Consider the following 20,937-nt stretch of genomic DNA (forward strand, 5'->3'; position numbering starts at 1 on the left):
GGTGATTTTGCCGCACCTGAACCAGAACTTGAACGGTTACTTTTTTGAGCACGCTAAACCCAAACTGGAACTGAACGGACAGAAGAAGTTACGGTTATCGGTCCACGAGAAAACGGTCACAACATACGTTCTTGAAAATGCATGGCCAATTTTCTTCGAGCCGTCCCTCTTTTAAGTACAATTAACTTCGTAATGACTCACGGACTTGTTCCCTTTCAGATCAGTTACAACACGATTAACGCTCATTTCTTTCTAACAACAAGGAAAAAGGGATGTGCGCCAATATTTCACAGTACAGCAGACCCTCGATAAACGGAACTTCAAGGGACCGAAAAAATTGGTTCTGTTTAACAGGAGTTCCGTTTACTGAGATAGATGTGTGAAAGTGCAAATTTATGTGCGTACACACTGTTTAATACGATTTCATGAAACTGTAAGCACTAGAGGGCGAATGTAGCTGATGGTTTTTCAGAAAGCAAGAAAAGTACAAGAGGTTTAGGCACATCATTCACAAAGTTGATTGGCAATAATGAGTAGTCGTTTACTACTAAATGCATCCATTGTTTTTGTTTGGGTCCTTGCAACTGCATATTCACGGAAGCTAGAAGCCTCAACTTCGCGCGTGCTTACGAGGCACCAAATTCAGAAGGCGGCAACGTGGTAATGAAGCGCGAATAGCACGACGATGGCACGAACGAGGCTACAAGAGCTGAACCCTGTAACCTCGCCGTCTTGAATTTAGACCGAACGACTGGAACAAGAACTGCGATGTTGCATTCGTTGCGCTAACACGGCTGACCACTGCGAGTCCAACGAGGCAAAAAAAAACCACAGGAAGAAAAAAAAAACGAAACAGCCGGAACCGTAGAAAGCCGATTCTCATGCCAATGGGTTTCACAAAAAGTTCCATTTCTGGTTCCGTTTATGCAGTGTCGCGGAAATTGTAGTTCCGATTACCGAGTTTTTTTTTACTTATATGAACACAAAACCAACCAACTCACCGGCAACTGTTCCGTTTAAGCGGCAATTCCGTTTAAGCGATTTTTGTTTATCGAGATTCTACCGTAATAAGACGCGGGCTGTTCGCGCGGGATGAGCAGCTAGGAGAAAAACTCCCGCCAGCCGGCAGTCGGTGTGAACATCGCTTTGCCTTTCCCTCGCTGCGATAAGCTTGGTGCAATAAGGCTGCAATACTGCTGCACTTCTCAACTGCAAGGGCTCACACAGCCCAATCGCACCTACTTCTTGCATTTCATAACAGCCTAAAAGACCACACACTCCCGAAGTGTCGATAATTGGCAAGTGTGACCCACCCGGATGGCTCCGAGATTAGGCCGTTCGCTGCTTAGCAGAGGAACGTAGGTGGTTTGATCTTCTTTCCCGGTGGCCGTTTTTTTCTGATGAAGGCGTAAAACGAAAATGCCTGTTCGGTGAGACTGCGACACAGGAGGAAGATCCCCTTGTGGTATAAATTACTCATTAGCTCTCCAATACAAGGTGTGCCTCGTAGCGAACCGCTTAACGCGTAATGTACGGCATTAAAATACCGTACGGCCCATAGAAAAGAAGAGCGTGTACGCTTTAGGCTATAAACTCATGCTCAGCAAGGTTGTAGAGCCCTCTGTCTGATAGACCAGCAACCCGGACGAAAGCTCTGACGGCTACATTGCTGCTTTCGACGTTCCACCTTTTAAAACGACACCATGGTTGGACACAGCATATATGTATAGGGGCACATATCTGCGGTGCCGCCACTCACCGTCTCCAATATCGCCTAAAGCGCCCCCCTACGTCTATAACACCATTCCCAGTCATGATAATACTGTTAAAGTCAATTCCAGTAGTTGTACCACGCATACCGTTAAAGATTTCCCTAAGCTGTTCTCGTAACTGAGCTTGCAGCCTTCTTGCGGGGCCTTTGATGTGGCAGCTCTTTGTCTGCGATCCTCCAATGCGACGCATTACTACGGGCAGTTTATATAGCCTCCCCCGAACGCACGGACGGGGCATTTAGGTTCGACGAACGTTGGTCCCATAACATTCGTTTTCGCTAGAACGGTCGCACTCACTACAAAGTCCCTCTGCATTCTCAGATCGCTCTGCACTCTAATACCGGTCTGTACTCTGCAGGCGGGCTGCACATTAATCTCGCCCTTCTTTCTAAATGCAGCCATTACTCAACAACACTATACTTTTTGTAGGATTGTGCAGAGTGCTGTGATTTTGTTTTCATAGAACCTAAGTGTTGCGTTTCTGCGGCAACGCCACAGTCGCGCGTTCAATATTCCGCTTAGCTATCACAGAACAGTGGAGGCATAAGAAAACGCGATTTTCGAATTCACTTTCAGCAAAAGTGCTGCAGTAGATCAACTTTTTACATAGGGTTCACTGCACAGAATTTATACGGCCGCTGCTCCCACCTCGATATGTTTCTGGCTTAGTAAACGCCTGGGTGCATTTGAACATTTTTCGCAGCAGCAAAGAAAAAACTCAGGGGTGAACCAGGGTGAACACAAAACAAGTGAGCCTAATCAGAGAAATCATTGCCCGTGTTAGCAAGATGTAGATGTTCGCACTGCTGCGTGTTTTTATTAATAAAATTATGTTGCGATGATAGTGGCTTGGGAATGTACACTCTGACTAATTCATTATGCTAAGTCCTGCGTGCATTCACATTCATATTCCCCGTACGTAATTGTTTTTTTCTGGCCTTTATGTTCAGTGGCCCGGCTTTAAGAACAAGATCCGTGCAGTAAATAAGTGGCTTCTGAGCAAAATGGTATTAAAAGACACGTACCTGCGAAAAGAAGCTTTGGTGTGATAGAAATCGAGAATGCCTTTCGAGCCTCAGTCACAAATTCGTTGGTGGCGTCCGTGTGTGAATCGAGTGTTGTGCCAAAAGCGCATCTCGCGATCACGTCCAGGGAGTAGTGACCGTAAAACCTGAAAATATTCGGCCTCTTCGAACGGCTCATCGTTTATACAAACAAGATGGAGGGAAATCAGGTTGTGTTGTCATGCCCTATCTTGGATATTTTATTTAGTTTTTTTTAATTTATTTCAACATACCGCCAACATTCCTTTTTAGAATTACGACTCGCAGTGTGGGCTGACATACTGGTTTTGGAAGCATAGTTATAAACCATTCGTTGTTTACGGTTCTACAGGAAAAGAGAAGTTGAACATGGTAATTGACAATCACAGCTATCGCTGAGCGGCAAGGTGAAAAAAAAGGAGAAGGCATAAGCCAATTAAGAAGACGAAAGAAGAACGTGAACTAAAATTTCCCTTCAAGTGACAAATGTTACCGTTTAATAAACAATAGCAACACAGCTGGGGGACACTTTCCACGCAACACTACACATGAACAAGTGCGTTTAAAGAGACCACCAAGATAGGAAACAACCTTCTATACTTTAAAAGAAGTGGCCTTTAGTAACTCAAGCATTTTTATTGCCATCCTGAAATGCGTTATCGCCGAGCAAAGCGATAAAGGATATCAAAAACTTGCTCACGCTACAAACGTAAGCACTGGCGTAAGATGAGAAATACCAAAAAACATTGTTATCAGTGGCGTCTATATAAGGGTTCAAGTTGTCCGATCAACCAGAGCAAGACGCAACACTGCAGTCGCACACTGATGCTTCATTTTATTTATTTATTTATTTATTTATTTAGAAATACTGCCAATCCCTAGTCGGGATTTTCGCAGGAAGGACATCGGAAGACACACAATAAAAGCACACAATAAAAACATCCGTAAGTTATACATCGTTTAGGATACGCGTTACATTGATGTTACCAAGTTCTCACGATTTTTAACAACTAAATTCAAACAAGTTCTGACCAAGTTCTAACAACAACGTTTTAACAATAATTGTACTACATCCAAATGATTACAGTGCGAAAGAGTCAAAATAACAAAGCCTAAAAACAATCGATTTTGCAAAGATGACTACAACAGCGCAACGTTAGGGTTCCGAACGAAAATGTGCTTCAACAAGAGCTCAAAAAATATTTAAAGAATTACTGCTGGTAATCATGGCTGCTAAGCCGTTCCATTCCCTTATGGTGGCTGGGAAGAATGAGTGTTTGAAACATTCCGTGCGGAATGCGTATTCTTGCAGTATTTCGGGGTGCTGCTTACGCGTGGGTCGTGATTGTTTAAGTGTAATGTATCTGGACGCATCGATGTTGGTTAGCTTATGGCGTAGCTGGTACATGAATCGTAGGCGTGCTAGCCTTGCTCGTTTTTGCAGCGTTAGCATGCCCGCTTCTTCAAGTATTTCAGTAGGTGAGTCCGTTTGCCTAAACTTGTTATAAATGAATCGGACAGCTTTTCTTTGCACGCCTTCTAGTTTCGAAATATGTTTTTTTGTGTACGGGAACCAAACAACGTTCGCGTATTCAAGAACAGATCTTACGTACGTGTTGTAGGCTAACAGTTTAATTTTAATGGCGGCGGCTTTGCTCAGCGGCCGCCAATCGCACGAGTGATTCTCAATGACGTCATGAGGCTGGCGAGACAGCTGTAGTTCCGCGTGAGTCCCACTGCTTCAGTTGTTTTCCGTAATATGTATATCAGCTGTTGGAAGTTTTTATTGATAATGTTATTGTTATTTAATCAAAGAAGTCATGTGGATGAACCAGACTTCTATTTTATATTGATGGTGCTCTCATGTGGAGAGTTAGAATAGTATATATCAATAGCAAGTTTATTCGGCACGTTTTTGAAACTCCAGCTTTACTTCTGCCTTATTATATACGGCTTACACTAGTTAAATATGGATTGTTAGTTGTTTCAAGGAGCGCTTTTCAACCACTGCCAGCACTTCTGGTAAATTGAAGTTTGCAGCCAAATACTTAACTCTGTTCTATTCTGTTACCGTTTGGGAAGAAGGCATTTGGACAGCGATAAGAGCGATAAATGTGAGTTTTCACTACTTGGGCATGGTTATACCGATTTAGACTTGTTTACACGGGTTAGGCACATTGCAGTGCCAGGTTTATATGACTATAGATTTTGTGATGCACGAATCGTGAACGCGCAATTGGTACTGCTTTCCGTAGGGAATGTTGATACCAACGCTTCTAAGTAGCTGCCCAGTCGGAACTATTTTCATCGAGTTTGCTGTTTTTGATGCTGGAACCGACAACAGGAACAACGTAAAGAACAGGTTTTCTTGTAGCACTTCCGAAAAGTCACTGCACGTGCGTAATAACGGCTTATGGCAATGACATGGGCCTAACAATACAATGAGACATTTATCGACATACGGTTTGAGGCCTATGGGGAGCCCTAAGCCGACGCAACAGGAGGGAAAGTGCGAGCAATAACCAACGAAGCCGATTTTTTTGCCCAATAATTTCCAGTGAAGCCGTAACTGTCACTGGTCTCTCCAAATCTCCAGACCGACGATTGATACTCACTGCTTGATATCAATGTCGGCTTCTTTTTCGGCGGCGAGTTTGAGGTGGTCGCACGTTACTTTCGCACAGTCTTGAATTAGGCCATTCATCTGCGAAAACCAACTTGAGGTTAACTATCTCAAAGACGCCAGAACTCTGTGCTGTTCCCTTGCCTTCGATATCATTGCAGGTAGTTGCTGACAGTGGTGTAGCGCATACTCGTACTACTGGCAACATAACTTTGGGGACAACAAAGTGTACGGCTGGGCTAGCTGGTAGTTTATTTTCAAAATAGCTACACGGCAAACACAAACAAGGACATATAAAGACCACGGGATGAACGCTGACTTCCAATTGAATGTAATAAGAGAAACCTTGCCCATTTTTATACGCACTCTTCATGTTAACACCAGTGAAAAGTTAAAGACAAAACAACAACGAAAAAACACAAAGAACCCCTGATAGCACACCAGCACATCAACATGCGTTCACGCACTCGGCACACTCTACACAGATACTTAATAAATTCCTATACTTATTAGAATCTTATGAAATTCAGTTCGAAGGCAGCGCTAATGCCGTCGTCTTTCTGTGTCCTTTTTCCGTCCACGCTGGAGCTGTTTTTAAAATTTGGGGACAAGGCAGTAAAATTTCCACGGGCATATGCTCCTGTCACACTCCATGATGTGACTGTGTAGATTATGTCACCGTACATATTTAATGAAACAGTGATGTCATATTAGCAGGACTAGTTCTGGAATTAGGATTCTTATCATTCACTCTTCACTTGTCAACGTTATGTGGAAACATAAACGGGAAATATCAGTCATTGTAAAGCTGTCTAGTTAAAATATTCTTTAAATTTTATAAGTAGCCAGCTCCTTTTTAGGTTGGTGCTAAACTCTCCAATCAATCTTTATTTCCTCTCTCTCTGTATGAGTCCCCCAATCTTTTGGCAGGGTGGATAAAATCCAGGGCCACACAGGCGGAGAGTCAGACAGACCAAAATGTTCTCGGTCTAATAGCCCAAAAAACACTATCTTTTAATAAGAACCTTTAACCTGCACAATGCGTGCCGCGTTGCAGGCGTATTTGGTCGGCTTCCAATGGTCGGACCACTCTCTGTGCCCTACGCTCATATAAGCTTACTAGCGGTAGTACCCGGCGGTGCCCGGGTGGGCCATTATATTAAGGACAGAAATGGGTATAACACAAGTTCGTTTATTGGTTAGTCGCCATATTAGGCTACTTCATTGAGAAGTGGTACACACTTGGGAGCGCCTGCCTGCTGTCAGAACATGGGTTCCAACTGGAGGCGCGTCATGGTAATGTGAAACGACTGGCACTCTTGTTTTAATCCAACTATCGCTAACAAATTGCACCAAATGGCGCGCTCGAGCGAGCCAGTCAGTGAGTGGAAAAAGTTTTATTGAGCCGGCGAAGTGGGAGTGGTTTCCAATTTCAGAAAGCCATGTAAAAGGTGGCAGCCTTCGCTCTGGAGGAAGTATTGTCTGGACATCGAAATCGCTGTTAGTCACCAGGTTCTTCCAGAGCTCAAGGTTGGGAAAAGTGGATAGAAGAAGGAGGAGCTTGGTTTGCTTGCACTCTTATATGATATGAGGAAGGGTGCCAGGTTGCAAACACAAATTGAATTCGGCAGGAGATTGCGCTGGGAACACATGATGGAGGCCGGCTGGGTGAGGGGTATTAATTCTTCCTCGTAGGAAGTGCTATCTCAGAAGATAGGAGTGATGCTCATCGGTACAGTTTTATCATAAGTAACATGGGCTGCCTAAGGGAGCGCTGGCTTGCAAGTAGTCCCAACAGATACCGAGGGCTAACCTTTGCGTTTTTTACGGGTACATCTTCTATTTTACATTTATGATGTATGACACCGGCTCATACGGGAGACGCGTAGTTGCCGGAGGTGTCAGCAGATGCCGACCGCTAAGCGAACGCGGGAAACTCAACTGAATTTTACGTCCAAAATGATGCAGATTAAAAAATCTCGCTGGCCTTCTTATCCGCATGTTAGGACAAAATCCTGAAAGTGGTTTTCGGGCAACTACGTGGGCAGCATTTTCAAGAAAAAAATGAATGGGAGATATCAACTGGCTATGTGGTTATTTTACGAATGTGTAAAAACACAGTGTTTTCCCGAAATTCTGCTTGCCTCTAGTGGGAGGTTGTCATTGAAAAATGTTGTAGAACAGTGTTTAGATACGTGAGTAAGTTTCCTACCTAAAAAAAACCAATTCGATATCTCAAATGGCGGGCGGTAAAAAAATAATTATCAGAAAAATTATTTTACCGCTTCTCACTCTCTCCATGGCGGATTTTTAAATTTTTTTAGAAATATGGACCTCCAACACCGTAATCAGTATGTGCCCTTGCAATCTGTAGCCGTTTGAAAGAGGAGTTTGGCTAGACGTGTACATAACCTGTTAGGTCCTTTTGACTCATCAGCCGTTTCATTTGTAAAAAACAATTTCGCCCTTTTAGCGGCGTCGCAGGGCGAAGTCCTTAAAAACGGCTCTGTGCATTTGTATGAGTAACATATGCTAGCAAAAATCAGTTGGATGACTGAATCGGTGAGATTTATTTGAGAACCTTTAGGAACACTATTTTATTTCCGGAATAAAGAAATCATCCCCTAGTGTAGGCTATTTTTAGATATTCTGAAGGGCTACATATATCAGCAAAAAGAGCTTCGATATGTGAATGGGTGACCGAAAAGATCACGAATTCGCGAAACCACAATTTCGCCCTTTTGCTCGGTAAGGAGTGCAATTTCTGAAAAACCCGCCTTAGTGAGCACCTACTCAATGACGCAAATAAACTCCCGAAATTTCAAGTCTCTAGATCTAACAGTTTTGGCTGGGCGTTGATGAGTCAGTCAGTCAGTCAGGCAATCAGTCAGTCAGTTAGTCAGTCAGTCAGTCGGGCACTTCTATATATAGGTATAGATTTCCTCTCGCATACACAAGAGTCAGAAAAGCGAAAGGGGGCTTGCGGTAGGGGCATATTTTCCAGATCGCGTGAGGTCCAAGCCTCGACGCAGCCGGAAGGGTCATTGCCACCCTCGAGAGAGGGTTCAATATCGAGTCGCCCGTCATGAGACGATGCTCCCGGACGATTGCAAGCCCTACGCATTGCCATTAGTGCGACGCTAGTCAGGGTGCGCATGCCTGGGAGAAGACGGCATATGAACCCCAGCTCTTTCGCACAACGCATAAACGTGTGACAGGGCAGCGCGTCGCCTCCGTTCAACGAATAGGCATTAGCGATCACTTACGCATGGTTTTGCGTGCACGTGTCTTGGAGCACGCAAATGTCTACCCATTCATTCTCCCTGAGCCGAACGCTAGTAAGGGGTTGCAGCGAAAAAGAAGGGCACTAGCTTACTTTCGGATGAAAAAGGGGTCACTGGCATTGCCCAGTTACCAAAGAAATTGACGCACAACTTACCTTTTTAAGCTTGCCAGTGGAGAAGGCCGGGCTGGCTGCTGGGCGAATTTTCCTCCAGCGATCGACGTACGCAAAAACCATCATATTGCTCAGAATGGAATCCTTCAATTGACGCAGCTGTAATTTATTAACAAAGTGAGTGACGATTTGGGAGCGCCCACCGCGCAGTAACATGCGAAAGTAGCGTACATAGCTGCTAATAAAGCTTTGTTTAATATGCCACTGCGGGTAAGTGCTGCTCTGTAGGTATGCGACACTGGTAATCTTCACTGTACGCACACACGATTTACAGTGCAAGCACGGATTTGTTGCAGTCGATAATCCCAGTGATTGGGTTTGATCGATCGATCGATCGATGGATCGATCGATCGATCAATGGATGGATCCGATTTATAGACTGATCGATCGGTTGATGGATCGATCACAGGGATGGTCGACTGCAACAAATCCGTTCCTGCACTGTAAATCGATCAACCAACCGATTGATTGATTGATTGATTGATTGATTGATTGATTGATTGATTGATTGATTGATTGATTGATTGATTGATTGATTGATTGATTGATTGATTGATTGATTGATGCCCCAGCATCACTATCACCGTCTGCATGCAATGTGTGCCCTAGCATCATTTATTCCTGCATCAACGCGTTTTCCTATAATGGGGTATAAATGTTTTCTGTATTCACTTACGCTGTGGGTATGCATTGCTTATTACAGAAAAGGCCCAATGCTTGCATGCTTTACTCGACTCAGCAATCATCGTAATGCTACAGCTGCGCACTGAATAGTATCGCTTCCGCTTTTCCTAAAAAGCTAAATCGCGCATTATTCGGCAAATAAACCGTTGGGCATTCTCATAGCGAGGCGACGTTCGTCGGTAACAAGCAGCCAGTTAGGCACGAACTACGAGTCTAAAAATTCTTGAGTTTATTTGAACGTTGAAAGAGTAGGGATAGTATGTACTCCTTCGCACGCCGCGTTTAGACGCTTTAAAGGGACACTAAAGGTTGAATGAAGTCGTATTTTAACGGAAAGGTCACACGTCATTTTGTAGCCCTCTTGGCTTTTGTTTGACGAGCAACGATGTGTTATTTGCTGAGAAGTAAATATAGCTGAAATTTCTCTTTGCCGTTTCCATTTTGTTTTTTCGTGGAATAGCCATAGTGTCACAAAGTAGGAGCGAAGAACCGGGGCGATCTATAGAGAGTAAACGTTTGGCGCTAGGCGCTCTCACGCAGGAACGGTAGCTTTTACGTTTCCAAGCCATGGTGCACCGCGACAACGTTTCACCGGACGAAAAGGCTGGCTTGGACTATGTATGATTTTTCACCAAATGAATGGTCAATGCTATGAAATGCTCGAGCGGTCGGTGTGCACAATTATAGCGGCCTCCCTTACCCCATCGAGCCGGCTGTGAGCGAAGCCTCACGGAAAGCTTTCATTTACATTTATTTCCCGTGCTCAACGAGTTTGCAACTGTTTGTTTTAGGAAAACATGTATAGATGCTTCTCCAATGAGCTCTCGCCGCTCACAACTTCTGTTGCTTCGCAAACCATAGTACCCAAAAGCATACGGGGTGTCGACGCCTGTTTTCATGTTTCTGTAATTTTCTGCCTCATCTTCTAGTTGCGAGAATGATGTATTTAGATTCTCGCCGCCGTAACCGGCGAATACAGGCCTAATCGTTCCCACCCTTTACAGTTCCTTAAGGAACTTCGTTTGAGGCTTAGGAGGAATGTTCGTCCTAAACAAATAGTTTTTGGTGTACCGTAACCACAGCAACATCAGCATTTGGCATTGCACTAACACAACCTTACACATGGACTTGTGCTATGTGGGCCCTAGCTGAACTTGAATTTGGATGGAAGGGCTCAGTACTTTTTTCCGCAAGAACAGAAGATTCCGAATTCCGTTTTTGACATACTGATGGCCGTAATAAAATCCGAAAAGGGACCTAAACGTATTCGCTATTATAACAGGGCAGATTTTGAAACAACCAGAAACTAAATTTTGCTCAACCTTTTTCTTCAGTATTTTGTCTGCCATACAACTGAACCTAACTGTCTATTTTTAATGAAAAAGTTAATGACTTAATAAGCGAATACAGTCGAGTCCACTTATAACGATACCGTTTATAACAATATATCGGATATAACGATGAACAGCTATGGCACTGTCAACTTTTGTATTTTTTCTATGGTAAAATAAACCGCTTATTACAATGCTCCAGTGCCACGATATCGGATATAACGATTGAATCCGGTTATATCGTGCACCAAAAGTGCAACAGTGACGACTCTAATGACGCGGTTGCGCACCCTACTCAGGTATAGTGTCTTCGTAGGAGGCGCAATGCGTGAAACATTCCCTCGGGGACATTTACCTCATCAGCTAGGTGAAGCACCTATAGATGCTATTGGAAAAGATTTTCGCTAGCTTCACTGGCAGAAAACAAAGGTGACCGACTGTGGCTTCTTTTCCACAAATTAGTAGTGGTACCGCCTTGCTGGCATGCGAATAAACTTTTTTGAGCTAAGTTCCGTCTTTTTATTTCGCAACCCGCTTATAACAATTATCGGTTATAACGATGGGATTTCCTTGGCACTTGGATATTGTTATAAGTGGACTAGACCGTACGCCCCTTTGAGAATCATCTCATCCCATTCCTGAGCCCCATGATACACTACGTACGTTAAGCGCCTATCTGACAAGAGGAAACGCCTGTACCGTGCCGCAAAACATTTTTCTTGTGGTGCCAAATGGAATACTTATAAGGCAGCTAGCCTTGTGGATGTGTCAAAGCTAAAAAAAAGCCGAAAAACATTTCTGACAAGACACTTTAAGAAGTTTTTTTAACGATCCAAAAGTTCTGTCGCGTCATTAATCCCAACACTATGATTCAATCAATCTACTCGATGAAGATGGCTCGGTTATTCCTCATAGATTATGTCCAGTGCTTTTAAACACTTTTTTGTGGTAATTTTGTTATTTCTGATCCGAATATTGCGATTCCAAGCACACCAACTTATGAATTCGTGCATATGGATCCAATAAATATCGAAACAAAAGAAATAAAAATAATTGAAGAACTAAACGTCTCCTCGTGCCCTGGTATTAATTTATTTAGCCCCAAATTTTCAAAAGGTACTAAATTGTACTGTTCTCTCATTTCTTCAGCAATTTTCCAGCAGTCGCCTGACAGCTGCACTCTTCCTTAGGGCTGCAAGGTGGTGGCCATTGATCAGTCAGGTAGTAAAAACTAACTTTGCAACTTCCGTCCAATCTCTAACTAGCATTCTTTGCAAAATACTGGAGCATATGTTTTACTCATGGCAAAATTTCTCGAATCTAGCTCCTTTTTTACCAGCGCCCAACATGGCTTCCGTAAACCTTCTCCTGTCAAACCCAACTGTTTTCATTTACTGACAAACTTAACATCACCCTTCTTCGTTGTTCGCTGCCAGCTTGTATTTTAATAGATGTTTCCAAAGCTTTCCGAAACGTATAACGCAAGCTATTACTTCTTAAATTAAGCAAATTAAATCCTTGTCGCGATCTTTTAATGTGCCTTGAGGTGAACGCAGGTGAACGGAGTTTGTCACTGCTAACAATTTCAACTCTTCTTTTAGTACTGTTCACTCCGGCATTCCTCGGGGTTCCATTTTAAATTCGCTTTTGTTCTTCAAGGAGTACTGACACGACATTTTCAGGTGAAGTTTCTCCCGCGGCTATGGGTGCGTACCAGCCCACTAATCATAGAATGGCACATTAGACGGTGGATATCTGCGTAAATAATGATCTACAGCCTCGTTTATTTGTGTCAGTTTCGGTTTCGACTAAAGGAACATCGATGCGGCCGCCATGACAGCAGGGCGCTTATGACGTCGCCTTTCTCGTCGCACCACTGGTAGGGCCCGCGCCCAGACCAACCGTGGGCTCCACCATCTCCACGCGCCGGGCTGCATGACGTCAGTCCAAAAACTGTGACGCGTACACACGGCGGAACAGCGCGCGCCAACCGCAGCCGGCGCGTTGGCCATGTCACGGAGGCCCTCGCGTCGGCCGTTTGGGGCCAGGAGGAGCAGATAGCGTCATGCTGATGCCAATTGCCAGAGGGTATCCGTTCTGAGCTTCCTCGTGCGAGTAAAGACTAAACTTGATTTACAATCTGTTATGCTGAACGGTTACTATTGAAACTTGCTGGATATATCTATATAGAAATTAAGCCTACCAGTACTCCTTTAAATATACATGAACGACCTTGCCGCATGTGTTTATTCTAAAGTTCACTTATTCGCGGACGACTGTGTAATATTTAGAGAGATTAATGATATAAACGACCTTCACATTCTGCAGACTGACATGAACGCAATTTCAAACTGGTTTGACACGTGGCTAATTGACCTTAACAGTACAAAATGTAAAGCAATGCGAATTTCTAGCTCCTTATCTCGTTCTGTTACGTACTATCTTAATGTTTCCCCTCACGAGTAAGTCACTTCTTACCGCTGTCTTGGTGGTCACATTATTTCCTGCTTACCTGGTCACTTCATATTACGCGATTATAAGCAGTGCTATCATAACGTTAGGGTATCTTCACCGTAACGTCTCTTCCGCCCCTATGTCATGAAAACTAGCGTTACATGAAACATTAGTCCGTAGTAAATTAGAATACGCCTCTTCCACATGAGATTCTGGAACTGATAACTTAATTATCTCCTTAGAATTAGTACAGAGTAACTCCGCTCGTTTCATACTGCATAACTACAACCATGCCGCTCGCATAACGTCCAGGAAAAACCCATTGCACGTTCCTTCTTTTGCATCCCGTCGACAATTTGATCGCTTATGCCAATTTCGTAAAATACATAAAAAATGGCAACATCTCCACTCCGTGGATGATGGCGAGGGTGCGGAGTAGGGGGACTCGAAGTGACATACAAGTTGCGCCTCGAGTGACACCCGATTTTCGCCCCGACCGTCATTCGACTTGAGCCGTGAGTTGCACCTTGATTATTCTCTAAATGAAACTGCAACTCACGGCTCAAATCAAATTTCGCTTGATTTGGCTTGATGGTTGTGTTCCCAAGCATGGATGTGGACGGACATTGGGAGGTCCTAAGGCACTCAGCATCGTTACAGGCGAGGGAGTAAGCCGTTTGGCTCTCAGGTACTAACTCACGGTCGTAGCCCAATGGGCTAAGACGACTGACACTAATTCTGTCTGGTCTACCAGATACAGGGCCGAATTCTGCCGGTGCCTGTGTGATTTTTTGCGATTCTAAACGCTATGCGCACGGACGCGGACGGGTATTGTACGGTCCTAAGGTAATCCGCACCTAGTATTCAATGACAGTTCTCATTTGAGCGCCGAATTCATACTTCCACCAATAAGCATTTCTCCACAAGTTCATCACTTTCATACTAAAGTTCGAATTCAGCACTGCCAAACAAGAGCTTGCCTTCAGCCCTTCATCCCAAGCACTTGAAAAGAATGGAACCACTTGCGCGGACACACATCCACCATTGTCGGCCACCAACGTTTTCGTACCGCACTAGCTAATACTGTACACCCAGGAACCTAACAAGCCTGCACTCATCTAATCAATTATTTTATTGTATCCTTGTATCCACTCCCCTCGTTAACGCCTTGGGGCCTGGAAGGTAAATCTGAATGAACTAATAAATAAATAAATAGCCACTATTTTCTCTATCCCCACTTAATGGAATACGTGACAACTTTTCAGCCCACGTATAAAAACCTCGTCTTTCGTTCAAGGCGTGTGTCATACATGTGTTATCCATACATGTGCCACCTCACCTCAAAACATGACGCTAATTCTGGGCCGAGGTATCAGGACGAATAATTTACCTTACCCTTCTGTTAGGAAACGCCGGAAAATCTCTAACCAAGATTTGCTTCACAAGTTCAGGATCTGCCACCACCAGTGTTGGCTTGCCTCCTTCGTATATTCTGCGTTTTCAAGAAAAAGAATCTTGTGTTTATTTTTATTCTACAACCGCGAGCACATGCGTTATTCAGGATAGAAAAAAAACAAGATCAGCATGAACAACTTTGCTAGGACCCAATCCAACCCCATATGCAGCAAAATGCAGAAAATGGTCCAGGCAATCACCCGTAAGTTTAACAATACATGTGTGTGCCAGCTTCACCTAATTTGTTTCCCGTCAATCAAGCGGTCGACGCTCGCAGGTGTATTTTAATGGGATTGCAAAAAGCAACTAAGTCGCGCCAACAAGTTCTCTGCAGATTCTTACCATATCTATGCGGAAATTGTAGATGTCCACTACATTCTAAAGTTCACTAACACAGCCCAATACTAAGCTGTGAGTTGGATGGAGTCGTAAACCAATAACGGTATTAGCGACATATTTCCGTCTTTTAGCGGTGCAACCTTCAGCCCGAAGCACTGGGTTTAAAGGGTCCCTGAAAGAGCTTTTGCCGACACGTGGGTGTTACTTATGAAAATAATTCAATGTTCTAGTAATCACCTCCTTCAAGAATCTTAGAGGGGGAGCCCCTTCAGGGCTGGGTCTGTTGGCGTCTCCTGTCGTCGTAGTAATCGTCGTCTCACGTAGTCATGGTGCTAAAATATGGAAAATGAGGGGGTGTACCTTACGACTTCCTAATGTTACTGACCCTACATGGTGTATGGAAGGCTCGCATCGCGGGTCGGTGCAAGGAGGTTGATGCGAGGCCAGGAAGGGGATATTTTTAGGAGAATGTCCGTTACATAGTTGAGGTGTTGCGAGCAGACACTGAGCCACGACACAATGGGCGGTTGCGCCAAAACAACCTGTAGGCTATATCGAGACCCACCCTTTGTGTCACATCACTGTTTCCTGCTCAATTTCAAGGATGTCTGGCTGGTTAACTGAACATTTCTTGAATAACAGTGGCGCAGTAAGGTTTCAAGACGCCCCCACCATAGCTGACCACCATCAAAAGCGTTGTTTCGGCTGCGACTGCGATTTCGCCCTGAGGAAGTAGTGCTCGCCGCCTTTTGTTTTATGCGTCACGCTAAAAAGTTGGCCGATATTGATTACTTATAAACTAATAAACCTCCCGTATTGTCTCGTTTGCTCTTAACTGAGCTGATATTCTCTACAAGCGTTGCTGGTCGTACACGAATATTGAGTTTGCAACCCCTTGAAATGAATTCTTTCCTACTGCGGACGGCCGAAACGTCGTAAGCCCAAATACGGACCGCACTAGCGCTAGTGTTGAGTTGTACGAATTTCATGGACCTTACAATATTTATTACACTCTAGGAACTAACAGAACAGAACCGCATTCATTGCGGCACGGATGTTGTCTGGGCGGAGTTTCTGCTTCTTTATAGATTCCCAACGACAGTTCGGACGAGCGGTATTGTCGGCGGCTTCAGTCAGTGAGCTAGTCACACCACGAGGACTTTCGATCGGGACGTGTGTTCGCGCCGCCGTCGGCGTGGTGTGATAATGAGGTCTGCCAACTCTGAAGTCGGCGTCGCTGTTCTGTCATCGTCGTCTCGGCCTAGCCAACACGGCTTAACGGGAAGCGTGGTAATCGAGTAAAAAAGATAAAAATGGACGAACACGATAGCACTAAGCGGTCTGCAGGAAGCGCTAACTAACCAAAGGCGCCACCGGACCCGTCCACGCCAGGCAGAGGACGCTCCTCTTCGCCGGCAGTGCGAGAAATAGCCGTCCAATCGCAAAATTTCTGCTTCGTGACGCACGTGGGAGAATCGATGACGTACATGCCGGAAGACGGTGAAGCCCAAAAACACGCAGGAGGGGGGGAGGGGAGCAGGGGGAACGCGGCAACAAACTTTTCCAACGAAAGTGGGACCTTTCCGCAGCACCTCAAATGTTAAACCTTGCACAGATGACGTTGGCCACCCGATCTAGCGATTCCGGTTAATTTATAGTGGGCTCAAAATCCCTTTCCAGGGCACAAAAATGAAGAGCTTTAACCCCCGTCTAAAAGAGTGGGAACAAGGAAAGGGCGTGGCACGCAATAATGCGCACACAGGATCCAGTGGGGTGCCTCAATTTTGATTATTTATTTGCAGACAGGCCCACAGAGTCAAAAACGCTTACACCGCGGTTAATATCGTCTTCTGCAACCCACACGTTTGGTTTTTAGGAAGGCTATTGCAGGCTTACAAAAACGAAAGATTAGCCTAGCCAAAGCCAGCGCATATGGAGACACGAATTGTCGGATCAGCTGTTCGTGGCTAGGATGAGGTAAATGCGCCGAATGTCTGGCGCTTTACGTTTGCATTTATTTATCTCGATCGTAGATGTGGCGACGACGTTTCTCGCTTCCGACGGCGCGTTTCGACGAGCGGCGTGCGGCACCACCGCTCACCACCCGTTTCAATTTGGCGCCGCGCGGCGTCCTGGAAGCAGACGACGCGCCTCCGTTGCTATAGCGACGGGGCGCATGCGCAGAAAGCAGTGGAAGTGCGATCAAGTGCGAAACATCCCCCTCGCGAGGGGCACGATCAAATGCAGAGCATTTCCGGGGGCGCACGACATTAAAGGAGCCATGAAGACAAAATACAAGTTGGGTTTATTAGAAAGACCGCTTAGTCCCGATGACAATGATACCAATATCATCGCCATCTTCGAACAAATAACGGAGATATGAAAGAAAATGTGTGAAGCAGTCGCGACCCCCTAGGCAATTTCCCGCAACTTTTCTATGACGTCACGGAACCTTGTTTGTGCAATTGGCGGCCGCCTAACTGACCTGTCGCGACCACACAAGACTGGACGTCTGTAAAGGGGCCTCTAGTTCCATTTCACCGCATCACTTGAATGCTAACGTGCAGTTAACGCACTGAAAATTATGATTTATTGTTGGCCCGTGTGACGTCATTCTTGCTTATAACACGTCACTGTGGCGCAAAATTTGAAAGTTTTTAAATACTTCTTGCTTTTTTTTCGTTAAAAAGCGTCTTTTGTGGCTCTAATGGAGCTGAGTGAGATACTGAATCCTAGTTCTTTCAAATTAAACGAAGTTGTATTTTCTCTTCATGGCTCCTTTAAGTAGTTCGCGTTACGTTAATGTTGTTGCACTTGTGGCAACTGCTGACGAGAGAGCGCTTGTCAGCAGTAATTTGAATGAGTCAAGGATATAAGGCGCGTTCGTAGCGTCCCATTCTGTGTCGGCTTTGTTGCGCAGTGGTAGAGCACCATGTACATTGCGTTCCGCCCGCAGGGTCGAGGGATCGAAACCTGGCGCCGGATAGTATTTTCTTTTATATAGTGTAGGGGGAGGGGTGCGGACTACGACTAAGGACGTCACCGCGGGTGACATCGTGAGTTACTGAAATGCTCTGCATTTAATATTCGAGACGGGCGTGTGTGAACACAGGCTTTGCATTTACACTGCTTCATGCCTTTTTATTGAACCCTGTGTCAAGTTTTCTCCAGTACAGCTTCGGGCGGGGAAATTTTCAAGTTGCGCTCGCTTGATCGCTTCCACCTGTACATGGTTGGTTAGCTGCTTCACGATGTCGAGCTGGTCTTGCCCGCTGAGTCACTTGCTTGCTTGGTACTAATAATAACTGCAATAATCAAAAGGGGGCACAAGCACCCTAGCTGTGGGGGGAGAGTAGGGGAAGGCAAGACACCTCAGAAACTCCCAAGGTCATACAAAAGGTCGGTGTTCATATTCAAGTTCCCCTAGTACTGGAGATCCACAGGTCTTCTGGTAGAAGATAGGTAACAATATGAGGCCATGTTGGTACCTCGCTAGGAAAAACATTCAATCTTGCTGGGAAAAACTAGAATAATGTGACGCCCATTGGGACAGCCGAGCTGTTTAAGCCGAGCGTTATCTGTCTATCGCACCAAAAACCCTCACAAAGCGATGATGTCACCTCACGTTGCCTAGCGACACCTGGCGGAGCTGTGCACAGCTTCGCGCTCGCTTCGCTAGCCTAAGCTTGGTTCCGTCGAGCCTCAGAGGTACCTGTCAAGCCGTGACGTCACGGCTCAACACATGGTATGAAGGCTCGTGTGCAGCGGCGGTCTGCCAGACGTACCGTTGGGGGGACTAAAGAAGACTCGCTCTCCTGAGGAGGAAGTCGCTTGCCGGGAATCGCGTCGCTCTTCAAAGCGATAAAACCATCGTCGACGCTGAGCGGACCCGGCGCAGCGAGCGAGAGGCCACAGCCAAGGGGCTGCGCCGAGCCGAAGATCCCAAGTACGGCGAGCGAGAGACCGGGAGAGGAAGCAGACCGTCCGCGAAGCGCCCATGGCTTCAAAGCCGATGAGAACGCGCAACGCCGAGCCCGTAGGTCCATGGGAGGCGCCAATGTGCGGTTTCCGAGAAAGCTTTAATCTCAGAGACAGTTTCTCTCTCTCTCTCTCTCTCGTGTTGGGCCACGCTTGTGTGACCGCCTCTTGTGCGACGCGAACCTCTTTACGCTGAGCTCGGTGCGCAACTTCGTGAAGCGGTCTCTCGGACTTCAAGCTAGAGACTCAGAGTTCGCGAAGCCGGGTGGCGCGAATTCTATCGCGTGCTAACGCGGTCCACTTTGGGAGAGATGTGAACGCCTCCGGACAAAACGATCAGGGCCAGCCAGTCATGGAGAACTTTCAGCGGAAAGTTCGGAAATTCATGTGAGGTGCAACAGCCGGGTCCCCGACGAAGGGAGGGGAACTATCACCTCTGTGGTTTCTCCAACGTTGTACCTCTAGTGGAAGCTGCGTCATTTTTTTACGCATTGCGACCCAGCTGTCGAGTCTGGATGCGGACCTGTAGAGTTCTCATCTTGTTTTTTATTGCGTAAGCAGTAGTTGGGGCATGTGGGGAGATTTTTCCACAATTAGTTCATTCTTGCGCCGCTGCTGCGTCACCAGAGCGAGCGGCAGCAGGGCGGAGAACTACAGAATGGAGATACCTGCCTTCGCAGCCCGCCGACTCGGTGCAACAAGCAACAAGCTGGAAGACTTCCTGTTCCCCATGGGATTGGACGCATTACGACGGGAGATCTTCCAACACCTCCTCAACTTCCTGGTTGTGACAGGACTGGTGCAGCGTTTGTAGCCGTCGAGCCTCGGACGAGACCAACGCGACAAAGACTGTGCCCCACTCTCTTCTTTTTTTCCTCTTTCTCTCTTCCTATCCTTTGAAGCCCCCCTTCCCTTCCCTGGACTGGGTTGTATGAGGGTGGACTCCGCGACTGAGTTCAACAATATCCACAGTTATTTTCTCTTCCTTGCTTTCTTAATAAATCACCACGACCACCGGCACACCTTGCCATGGAAACGGAAAGTGGAAGTGCTGTGCGCCAGCTGCAAATGCCTGGACAGAACGCGTGACACCCGTAACCTGGCGTACACGTTGCAAAATTGAGTCTGTAGCCAGTGTGGGCAAAAAAAGAGCAGGAAGAACTGGCAATGGCGGCGGCGAAATTTCAGTACTAGTGGGCTACGAAAGGAGCTACAAGCAGACAACGACGCTGCGCTGCGAGTGTGCAAAGCGTACCACTGAGATGGTAACAGATGCTTGTGTAGGGGCTAGTTGGTACGGTCCATTTCTCAACAATCAGACTGCTCGCCTAGCTGACGTGTTCACTGTTTTTCTGTCCTTTCAGTCCGTGCCGTCATCCTGCTTGAAGGTATTGTCCTTTCATAATTTGCTCACCGTGCAAACTACCACATTCCTTGCACGGTATTACACCCTGAACTTTTTTACACCGTTTTTGCCCGAAAAGGATGCAAAAATCTGATCCCATGGCGCACACTTCTAAAAAATGTTTTGGTGTAAGCGTGAAAACAGTGTGCTTCTGAACAGCCTAAAGTAAGTGTGTAAGGTTGCTTAACACTTTAAAATAAATCTTTGGGCAGCGCAGCTTCGCCTGACAGTGTGGATCAGCTGAGCGCGCAGCATGACATACAGACACATGCAACATGCATGACTCACACTCGGACCACAGTTGAACTGAGCGAGAAAAACAACGGTATGCATGGGGACAGCAAGTACACAGTCATCTTAGGAGCATATCTCCTCTTGTTGCTTTTATAACCACAG

The 20,937-nt window shown here is 45.8% G+C and overlaps 1 protein-coding gene across 3 annotated transcripts in view; it reads right to left on the reverse strand.

The window, feature by feature from the left end:
- Positions 1 to 20,937, reverse strand: part of LOC144179554 (cytochrome P450 3A24-like) — a 72,411-nt gene that overhangs the window by 27,472 nt on the left and 24,002 nt on the right. For all 3 annotated transcript variants that reach the window (XM_077707944.1, XM_077707945.1, XM_077707946.1), the window contains 4 exons: positions 14,760 to 14,856; positions 8,878 to 8,994; positions 5,431 to 5,519; positions 2,798 to 2,943 (listed from right to left, as the gene is read on the reverse strand). In XM_077707944.1, coding sequence (XP_077564070.1) covers positions 2,798 to 2,943; positions 5,431 to 5,519; positions 8,878 to 8,994; positions 14,760 to 14,856 — 449 coding nt within the window. The remainder of the gene's footprint in view (positions 1 to 2,797; positions 2,944 to 5,430; positions 5,520 to 8,877; positions 8,995 to 14,759; positions 14,857 to 20,937) is intronic.

Source organism: Haemaphysalis longicornis, unplaced genomic scaffold (assembly GCF_048455015.1).
Source record: "Haemaphysalis longicornis isolate Haplotype H1 unplaced genomic scaffold, Haemaphysalis longicornis Haplotype H1 scaffold_4, whole genome shotgun sequence".
In the NCBI taxonomy this organism is placed as follows: Eukaryota; Metazoa; Arthropoda; class Arachnida; order Ixodida; family Ixodidae; genus Haemaphysalis; species Haemaphysalis longicornis.